The 11309-nt window shown below is 32.8% G+C and overlaps 1 protein-coding gene across 1 annotated transcript; it reads right to left on the reverse strand.

The window, feature by feature from the left end:
• Positions 1–10109: 10109 nt before the first annotated feature.
• On the reverse strand, positions 10110–10950 carry LOC110110919 (heavy metal-associated isoprenylated plant protein 39). The gene is made up of 4 exons (XM_020842580.2): positions 10852–10950; positions 10721–10759; positions 10385–10460; positions 10110–10321 (listed from the first exon to the last, which is right to left on the reverse strand). Exons 1-4 carry the CDS (start codon positions 10855–10857, stop codon positions 10110–10112), a joined length of 333 nt encoding a protein of 110 aa, XP_020698239.2. The 5' UTR covers positions 10858–10950.
• Between the last annotated feature and the right edge of the window lie 359 nt (positions 10951–11309).

The following is an 11309-nucleotide window of genomic DNA, read 5'->3' on the forward strand; positions in this document are numbered from 1 at the left end:
CAGCCATGCAGACATTTTAAATGGTTTTCAAGTTGACCAGGCAACCTGTCGGGTCAACTCTAACCAAACCCATTTTTCAAACAGGTTGAATCCGAGAGCCCAAACCCGATCCGTTTTGGAAACGGGTAGGGGCCGGGTCGGATTTTCGTGTCGTGTCAAATATTGACACCCCTATATGGAATCTTGGATGATGTACTAGAAAAGGGGCCATTTATAGAGTTGATGATGACGTCATGTAAGAGGGTGTGGTTAGGATTGTGAGCAAAGGATGTTAAGGGAGGTGTTAAGAATCTCAAATACAAATGGTAATTGACTATCATAGTTGCTTATTGGTAGATGTTAAATATTTGCCAAAAAATATGTCAAATTATTGCATGTTGACAGAGATTTATCCGAACTATAGGGTATAAAAGTTTCATATTATCTAACATAAAAATCATCATAAATATGCATAAAATTAGTAAAAGGAGGATTTTTTTTTTTTCATAAAAAACCCTCAGACATAAAGAACCCTAGGTTCATGCTCTATTTTAGAATTCCATTATTTTAAAAAAAATCCAAAAAAGGTGATATGCCTCTAGATGATTGAGAGAGCTCTAATACGTGAATCTTACTTGATTGCGACATTACATGTACTTAGAAACATATTTGTATGCAATGATAAAAGATTTAAAATAAATGTACAATAATAAGGGCAATCTAAATGACATAATTAGTAATATTTCCATGCAACATCATGATTGAGTATGATGTCTTATTTATTACACTTTTGAACATTGCTTGGTATTTAAATGTTGGAAAGCTATGCTAACATCATTGTTGTATATTCAATGTGAGTATATTGATGGTAAGATGGTCATGGATGTAAGTATTATGTGCATGTGTTGTTTAACATTCAAGAGAAGGTGGATGAATATTACAAATGATAATATAAAGTGTTTCATGCACTTATCATGATTATATATAGAAATACAACATATGAGAGAAAAGCATTTTCTTATATTTATAGGATTGTAGGCGATGCAATCATTACCATCATGTAAGGCATCCTTGATGTAATTATAATGGCGATTGGATGATCATGAATGGTAGATGAGCATCATCCAATCTTCAATTATAATATGGAATTTGGTGGGGTTATGGAGTTCTCAATCAAAATATATAGTTAAGTGTATATTTGTGCATAGATCATTCATTCGAAAGACTTGAAAATGCTAGAAAATTTATATACTACTTGAAAATGCTAGAAATTTTATGTAGTATATAGATATTGAATAAGGAATTTGTATTGTTTATTTTCAATAAGAAAGATAATCTTATTAAATGAGCTTTAAAATAGCTTAATAATTAACATCATTGAAGGTATCTTAGCCCCCCTTCAAACTATGATTTGTGTTTATACTATTAAGTATATATAAATATTACACAACCTTATTATTGTGTCCTGGAATATTCACGGCGCTAAAGAAATATAAGTTTAATGTCTTAGCTTTGTATGGAGATCCAACATGCATACATATAAAGAGTGAGGGTGTAGCGTTCATAAGAGACACCATTGTTTTTACGTAGAAACCCCTGAAAAGGGGAAAAAATCACAGGGTCTAGCCCAGTTTTAATGAATTTACTATTATTTGCAGTTGATTACAAATGAGGCCTGTGAGAGCTCATTTCTTTGATTTCCTTCCAGGATCGTCCATGCCGATTTTGGATCGTCCTGGGATGATCAGTGCATGGAAAAAGTCAGTGAGCAAGGGTTTTTATCGTCCGAGAAAAAAATTAATTATCGTCCTGAGATATCGTCCTGAACGATTGGATTTTTTTCATATCGTCCTGGACGATATGGCGACCGGCCGGGCCGATCAGGTTTGTATTAAAAGGAAATCAGTTCGTTTTGAAGAGAGAGAAAATCATTTTTATAAAATAAATATCTGAGGAGAGAGAAGGAGAAGGAAAGCAAATGAAAAGCTAGATTTCGGAGGCCGCGGAGCGCTTTTCGTCCGTCGCCGCTATTGGGAGAAGTGTTTATCTCGCAGTAAGGACTCCGAATCCTATTTCTATTTTCGAAGATGTTGAGTTTTGATAATTTTGTGCTCAGATTTGTGTTTTCGTTACCGAAAAACGCGCACCGTTTTGTATTGACGAAAGTTTTACCGCACAACTTTTGGTATGTTATTGATATGGTATTTCTGCACGTTTTGATTATTTTCCGGAGAATTTCGACTGGTTAGTTTTGATTCGGCGGTGTTTTATATTGACTGTAAATTTATATGATGTCGGAATTTATTTGAGCAGTAGAATAAAAGTCTTATAATATTGTTGTGAACGTTCTGTACTAATTTGGTAATTTGTGGATTATGTGATTTTTGTGTAAATTCCGTATACTGCCGTTTTGCCGCTGGATTTTCGTACGATTTCCGATTTTTCTGAAATTGATGATTTGAATTGATATGCATATGAATGTGAATATATAATTGATCTACGGTTATTATTATGAAACACAAGTGAAAGACTGGTTGAACCGTTGGTTGGAGATCGACTTGATCTGTACAGGATGGTGGGCCGATGGGCTTTCCTTTAAAAAGGGTTTGGTGTTATCCTCTATTGATCATTGATATAACGATTGGGAGTCATAAGGAGATTACTATGCCGACGGGCAGCCGACGGGCACAGAGTGACGACTCTTATTGAACCAACAGATAGATATCTACAATAGCACTATGGATTTCTATAACAGCATTGTGGATTATCGACTTGAAAAACGTCTTAATAGCCAGTGATTGTACTTGTTCAGTAAGACTATTGTATGGAATTGCATGTGTGCGGTTTTGGCCTGTTGATCTCATTTTGGATTTATAGAGTTATGGATATCGATAGATTTCATCGACGGATTTATTGTAGTGAATTGATTTATTGCTATCGATTATGGATTTGCTGACGGAGTGCCGGGTTTACTGTTATTGTACGATTTCATTGATATTCGCATTATGTCACTGAGCTGATACTGAAACTGTTATCGATTGATATGGAGACTGTGGGGATGCATGGATATCGACACCGACATTGATTGATTATATTGATTCCGAGATACTATTGATAATGCTATTGATCCACTGATACATTGATTCATAGTACCGATCATTGATTGATTGATTGGGTTGATTGCTTATTGATTTACTAATTTGATTGTTGTATATGATTTTATTGTATTGATTGATTTCAATTGTATTTGCCGATTATATTGATTTAATTTCAACTGCTCTTATGATGTATTGATTTGATTGTTTTATGGGATTCTATGCCGATTGATATTATTGATCGAAAGTAATTGCTTTATTGATTTGATTGATGCGATTTCACTGTTGTAGCGTCGTAATTTGATTGTTCTCGTTGTGGATATGGATACATACGCTGTCGTACTGATAGGGAGCAAGTGATATTGAACAACGGATTGATTTGCAAGTGTATGTTCTGATACGATTCTACACTATTGATTTGACTGATGTTATAGACTGATATGATAGATAAGACGGCTAGACGACTATATTGATGTAACTGATGTTATCGACTGCTATGATAGATACTGTAGAGATTTGATGCACGCATTGATTTCTTGAGCTTTATGGATTTCCTACTGTTCACTGATTTTATTGATTTCTGTTCTATATTAATTTCCGTCTCTGCATCGACTCGTTGATCATGTGCGACTGATTGATTTGATTGACATGCATATTGCTTCTATCTTGCTTTGATTTCAATTGTAGGCTTTGGTGACATGCTGGGCTATTTAAGCTCATTATATGTGGTTAATGATTTCAGGTGCAGAGCCTCCCGGGTGAAGCTTCTTCGGTCACTAGTGTAGTTTTGTTTTTGTAGCCTTTGGCAGGCATTTGTTTTGTAGCTGAATGGCTATTGTATATATTCTTTTAGACGCTCCTTTTTGACTGTATATATGTTGAAATGTGAATTATAGTAGTTGTTGTATTTCTTTTCTTTAATGCAATTATCTCTAGATGTCTGTATTTATCTGAACGAAAAAGAAGAATGTCAGATGAATCCTTTAACTATTGATATCTGGGTTGTTACAAGGCCCTTCCTTGGGGGAAGGCCTTTGGTTGATGTAGATAATGTACATCTTATTACATGGTGCGAATTGGAAGAATTAGTATTGAAATGTTCGTTTGGTCGGAAGGACCATAGTTGGTGGGTGACAAAGGTCGGAAAGACCACTGTCTTGTGACAGAGGTTAGAAAGGCTATTGTCTGGAAACGAAGGTCGGAAGGATCATAGTCAATGAGGTCGGAAGGACCTGTAGTCGACGGGCGATTGAGGTTGGAAGAATCATAGTTGGCGGGCGACGAAGGTTGAAAAGACCATAGTCTAGTGACAGTGGTCGGAGGGATCGTAGTCAGTGGAACAGGTCGGAAGGACCGTGCTCGACGGAGGAGGTCGGAAGTACCGTAATTGGCGGAGGAGGTTGGAAGGACCATAGTCGATGGGCGATAGAGGTCGGAAGTGTAATGATGGGCGGAAGTTTGACGTTGGGTAGAAGTCTGACGGAAGTTCAGCGACTGGCGTAAGTCCGACGTCGAGTAGAAATCCAAGGACGGTCGGCGGCCGGGTGAAAGTTCAGCGATGGTGGGCTATTGAACGGTGGTCCGACGATGGCCGGGCTGAAGTCCGACGTCGGTCGGTAGCCAGGTGGTGGTCCGATGATCGTCGGTAGCTAGGTGGTGGTCCGACGACTGTCGGGCTAAAGTCTGACGTTGATCGGCTTTTAGGTGGAAGTCTGGTGGCGGATGCATTCGGGTGGAAGTTCGAAGGTGGTCGACCACTGGGTTGTGGCCCGAAGATGATCGGGCTGAAGTCCGATGGCTGTCAGCCTTCGGGCGGTGATCTGACGACGGCGGACTGAATTCCGACTGCGACCATGCTGAATTTTAACGGTGATCGGTGGTCTGACGGCAGTCGACGGGGGTTCGCGGTGGTGGTGCTAGAGCTCTTGAAGCCTTATAGCTCTCTCCAATCTCTAGCCCAAAGGTCCCCCTCATGTAGAGTGTGGGGGTCTATTTATAGATTCTCATGACTGGCACACCCCGTAAATATAGAGAATATTCGGGGCAGGATTGGAGCGCTCCATCGGATGGCTCGTATTGATTCCTCTGATCATAAACAGTTTTTCAACTATTTCAGTGCCTTAACGATGTCAGAATTCAACGTTCTTGGGCCCGTTGGATTTTTCTTGCCGAGCGGCTCGAATATTTGACTATAAGCATGCCATATTTTGATATCATTTTGTCATCCAAATAATGATTTGACCCTTCTAAATGTTGTCTGGGCCCCCAATTTGGACCCATTTGGGCTTTGTTTGGACCGATTTTTGTGTCATTAGATTCATCTCTTTGAGATATTCAGTTTGACTGTAAGTTTGCTGAAATTGAAATTGAAATTATCCCAAATTTAATTTTGAAGCTTTCTAATTATAATATGCCTCGAGATTCGTGCTCGGTAAGAGCAATTTTTTTATGATGTATCACTTATAACAATAATATGATCATATAATATTGCCCTTGGATTAACCCAATTGACCTCACCCAAACTTGGGCTTACCCAGCCGATTGATGAAGTTTCGATAGTTATAGGTGGCATTAATGATGTAATTGATTAATTATATAAATAAACATGGTCATAGAAATGATCTTTTGAGTGCATTATTAGTGATGGTTTGAATTTTCAATGGAAGAATTTGCATGAAAATTTTCAAATTTATCACCTCTTAAACGGACCATATATTATATATATATATATATATATATATATATATATTATATATATATATATATATTATATATATAATATATATTTATATATATATATATATATATATAAATAACATACCTCATTTTACATGAAATCAACTTCTCTCTACAAAAAGGAGCAATTTGGCAATAAATGATTTGTAAATTGGAGTTCAAAGGTGTTTGCATACTTTTAGATGTTGAATCTTCTCATAATAAATTGCCATGGAATGAGTCACATTGGTGCACTCATGGCCCCATCTTTCATTAATTGACATGTACATTTGGTAAAGGATTACCCTAAATCAAGGTATTGGTCATACAACCCACTGCCACTGCAATAGAAAAGATAATTCCACCCGCTTAAGGCTTCATTTGGACGACTTTTTTATTTAAGCTTTCTAAATAGAGTTTTAGTAAAAAATAAAAAATTTTGTACTAAAACTCCGTTTAATAAAGCAATAAAAAAAGCCCGTCCCAAACAAAGGCCTTAAAGTTCATTTGGGACATCTTTTCTTATTGTTTTTTAAAAATAATTTTTATGCTTCGTTTTGAGAGGGCTTTCTTCCTGCTTCTTAAAATAGTTTTTTTAGTAAACAAAAAAAAATAATTTTTTTTAACTAAAAAAACTGGGCTTTAAAAAGCATTAAAAAGTCATCCAAACGAAGCCTTTAGGTTAAAAAACTTCTTAAACAAAAAAAAAAAAAAAAAAAAAAAAAAAAAAAAAAAAAAAAAGAGAATTTTGAACTAATTAATTTAGAAAAACAATAAAAAAACTATTCTTTTCATTTACATTTTAAAATGATATATTAATATATATATATAATATATATATTCTAGCTACAACAATAATGTACTAAATATATTTATTTAATCATTAAATTATTTTGAGAAAATTTTAAAGGTTTAAAAACTATTAAAAGCTATTTTTAGCATGAATATTATATTAAAAACCAATTAATTTTATTTTTACTAAGAGATTTGGACGCGAAGCATCGCTAGCTGTCTTTCTCAAATGCAAACACAGCCAATTAAGAAAAAAACAAATTACTGCTTATTCTAACATTAAATTTTAAACTCATTAAATTTAATTTTAAAATATAATATAAAAATGAATTAAATTATCATATATTATAATTTAACTCGAAGAAATGATAATAATTCTAATAAAAATTTAATTCTAATTTTCATAAGAATCTGCCAACGTCATATAAAGTCGTCTTATTTGATGTAATAATTATCATTTTGCTCTGTATTTTTCAAAGATGGGTGGGTTTCCTTTATATATTTATATTATCATTAAATATATTATCAAGATATTATAAAAAAAGGCTCTAAAATTCTTACCTTTATGACTATAAACTTTAAATGGCCTATCCTATGGATCTTTCATGAGCGTTTCCTCTTTGGCAATATTGTTTAATCCTACTTTTTTTTTAATTTCGTAACTTCATCAAAATCTAACGTATTTTTTAACTTTTTTTACATTTTATTTGTGGTTTGCCCAACTTGATGCGTTGAGAAAATTTCTCCTTTTCAATAAAAAATTGTTATTTTAAATTTAAAAAATTAAAAATTTTTATTAGATTCAATTTCTATATTAAATGTCTATTGGGATGGCTGCAACGTTTTATAAAGTTGGTTGTAAAATTGCTGAGGGGAAAATAACTTAGGCTTTGTTTGACATAACTTTCTTACTGCTTCTTAAAACAGCTTTTCAGTACAAAAACTTTAACTTTTTATCTAAAAAGATGCGTTAAAAAGCAGTAAGAAAGTCATTCCAAACAAAGCCTCAAAAAATTCTAAAAAATAGTTTTACACCATAAAAAATTCTAAAAAATTGTAAGAAAGCAACAATAAAGTAGGTAGACAAATGAAATTGTAATTGTTATTTGAAAAAAGAAGCAATGAAAAGGCCATCCTAGACGGACCCAAAATCTAATTATAAATAATTTGGGATTAAAAAAATTCATGTTTAATTAAATGGAATATTTATGTAAAATGAATCCAATGCAACTATAAATGATCAAAGTGAAGTCCAATTCAACTCAATGTGCCTTAGGTTTTATTTGGTACGATTTTTTTACTGTTTTTTGAAGCAGCATTTTAGCTTAAAATTTTATAATTCATCAAAATTTTGAATTAAAAAGTTGTCTTAGAAAGCAACAAGAAAGCCGTCCCAAACCCAAACGAAGCCTAAGTTTGCTCTCATGCAAACTCTAAAGTCTAGTTGCTCTCCAAATTGCTTTTGCTATTATTCTCTATTTTATAATTAGGAGCTACTTAATATGTCTAGTAAGAAAATGAATATTTTCGTCATATTTTTTGGGAATATTTTTGGCGCTGAAGATATTTATATGCCATGTCATCTTCTACTCATGGAGAACGACAACATACGAGACAAAACATGCAAGGAGGTCGACACCACGTGTGAGGATGTCATGGACGAAGAAGTTGAAAATCTCAATGGTATCAAAATGAATATAAATAATATAAGTTACAACATAATGCATAATAAAATATAACTCATTACAATGATGTAATTGAATATTGATCATATGGGAAGTTGAGCATCTCTAATAAGCTTCTAACATATTTCAAGTTGTTGGACGAGTTCAATCACCATTCAACATTTAACAATTCGTCGAAAAAAATAAAAAAATAAACAAATAAAATAAATAAATTTGTCGAGCATTCGAGAACTAAAATATTTTTAAATAATCAAGGAAACATAAAATAGAGAACAAAAACACCTCACATATAAACTCAGAATTTTATTTGAAAAATAAAGAATATGTTGGCCCTATACTTTGTTGATAAATATAAGAATTCTCCAATAATTAAAATCATCAAGAAGTGAATTTCTTCTTTTTATTTTTTATACATGCCTTTAAAGTTAGGGCATTTATTAATAATGAAAATGAAAGAACAAAAAGAAATCACATAAAGTCACACCTAAAGATTTTATCATGTTAGAAAATTAAATCTTCGATCTATATTCAAAATCATAGAAATTCCATTACATTATCTCTAAAAATATTTTAGAGAAAAAAGAAATTTGTATTTTAATATAAAATTTAATTACATTACTTATAGTTATGTTTATTCCTCAATTTTAAATAATATTTGAATATATATAGATATATATATAATATATTATTATATATAATATACTAATATATATAAGGATATAAATATATTATATAATATATATATATAATGTACCTATATTACTATATATATATATAAATATAATCAAGCATGATACTACGAAACAAATTTTTGAATTGAAAACTGTAAAATTCACAGATGCAAGCTTCATTTCAATCAAATTTATATGTCAATTAACATCTCAAAGAGACGAATCCAAGACACACAAATTCAATACAAGCTGCCGAAGCACATTTAGAAAAAGGTTCAAAATATATAATTGGATGACTAAATGATATTCAATATGTGATGTGTCTTATAGTACAGAATCGAAGCACGGTTTGACTAGAGAACAAAAGTCCGACGAACCCAATATGATCTCCCATAAATATTAATTTTATTTTGCAATTAAATATTAGATAACCAAATGTGCCCTATAAAGAAATGTTGACACATTTTAATAGAAGAAAACTTTCGATTAATTCACAAAAATTAATTATGATTTATTAATATAATCCAATCTAACGGCTATTACAAAAGTTTACATAACCAAATATAGCCCAAATAGAAATCACTAATCTTCCCACTCTTATTTTAAAAAAAAATAAAAAATAAACTATCTTAAAAGAACAAATTGAGATCAATGATATACAATAAGTGTAAAAATATATAAATAATTAATCAAAAAATTTATATCTAATTATTTTAAAATAATCTAACAATTAAATGAAAAAAATTATGTAATGATATCAACGATACATAATTACATTATAATAGATTTAAAAAATATTTAATTTTTAAATGCAATATAAATCATGTATACTTACATTAATTTAAAAATAATTATATATTTTTTACATAACATCATAATATAATTTATAACAGATCATGATATAGTTTTATTTCTTTTTTTAATCTTAATTAGAACATTCAGACTCAAATTTTTTTCCCCAAAAGTGATGAATCTAATAATACTATAAGCAACTAATGAAATTACAAAGGACCCTATCAAACCTCGTAACATATATTGCTAATGACACAAGTGTTTGCCGGGATTTTCAACGATGGCTCTGAGCGTAGTAGTACTGGTTGGGTTATGTAGGGAGGGTTGTGATAATAAGATTGATAGGCTCTTAGCACTCCGCCATCTCTCTAGGTTTGGAATTATTTCTTCTTCTCTCGCGCCCGCCGCCGCCTCCGCCTCCGCCACCACCCGCTCACGCCGCCGCGGCCGCCCTCTTGTTTCGGGTGCTCCGAAACGGAAAATATCTCAGCTTTCCAAGACTTCCTGAGCTTTTTTACTATGTCTACGGGATCGACGGTGCCCATCACCGTCATCTTCCGCTCCTTCATGTCCATGGATATTGAATCAATTCCTGCGCTTCATGACTTTAGTTCACAGCACACACACACACACAGAGAGAGAGAGAGAGAGAGACCTGAGAAAGTGGAGACGGCTTTCAAGGCCTTGCGCTTGTCCTTGTCATCGTGGAGATCGAGTTTCAGAACAGTTTTCTGAAAAAAGAGAACCAAAGGTGAGAGCTTTAATAAAAATTTGATCTTGAAATATTCAAAGACAAAAGCTTTATTCAAAAAACAGGGGAGATCCTTAAGAAAGGATGATATCTTTGACAAAAATAACAGTTCTAAATTCTAATGGAGAAGTAACAAAATACAGTTCCTTGGTTTAAATTTTAAACAAATCTTCATTATTTCATCTTCAACAAATGCGAGGAACAGAAGTTTGGGAACGAAAAAACGCTCCTTTTACTTACAGAAAACAGGGGAGTGTTGCAGGAAGACAAAGATGGATCCTTTTAGGGGAGATTGAAGAAAAAAAGTGATAAAATCAATACTAAATGAAGAACTTAATAAAATATAGCTTGATTTGTATTGAGAAACAAACCTTCATTTCTTGTCCAATTCGTGTTCAGAAGCTGCAGAGAGAGAGAGAGAGAGAGAGAGAGAGAGCGAGAGCGAGGGGGAAGAGAGGAGAAGGAGAAGGATTTAATAATATAGCGGATTGGTGGGGCAGCCAATCCGTAGTGACGCAAATCGACCGAGTGACGAAGTCTTCCAAAGGTCTCAAGTCAATTGGAGAAAGTTTTTGCAAATATATCACTCAAATATTTAATTTATTATGAAATAAAACTTTCTTTTCGTTTAAGTTAAATGTTAAAAATATAATATTATTGATGTAATTGATGAGAGGAGTTCGTAAGAAAATAAAAATAAGAAAAAACTCTTAGCACCATGTCACTTTCTTTCGAAATAATAATTTATTTTAGTATTTTTTCTATCGATAGTTGAAGTGGAGAAATATATTGGGCCTATTGTGTGATAAACATAATATCCCTCGAATTT

The sequence above is a fragment of the Dendrobium catenatum genome, unplaced genomic scaffold, assembly GCF_001605985.2.
Source record: "Dendrobium catenatum unplaced genomic scaffold, ASM160598v2 original_scaffold_262937, whole genome shotgun sequence".
Lineage (NCBI taxonomy): Eukaryota > Viridiplantae > Streptophyta > Magnoliopsida > Asparagales > Orchidaceae > Dendrobium > Dendrobium catenatum.

Coding starts and splice junctions, on each gene's coding strand:
- LOC110110919 (XM_020842580.2), bottom strand. Junction 10,461..10,720: donor GCAACACTCCCCTGTTTTCT/GTAAGTAAAAGG, acceptor CTCTTTTTTCAG/AAAACTGTTCTGAAACTCGA. Junction 10,322..10,384: donor AGCCGTCTCCACTTTCTCAG/GTCTCTCTCTCT, acceptor CATGAAGCGCAG/GAATTGATTCAATATCCATG.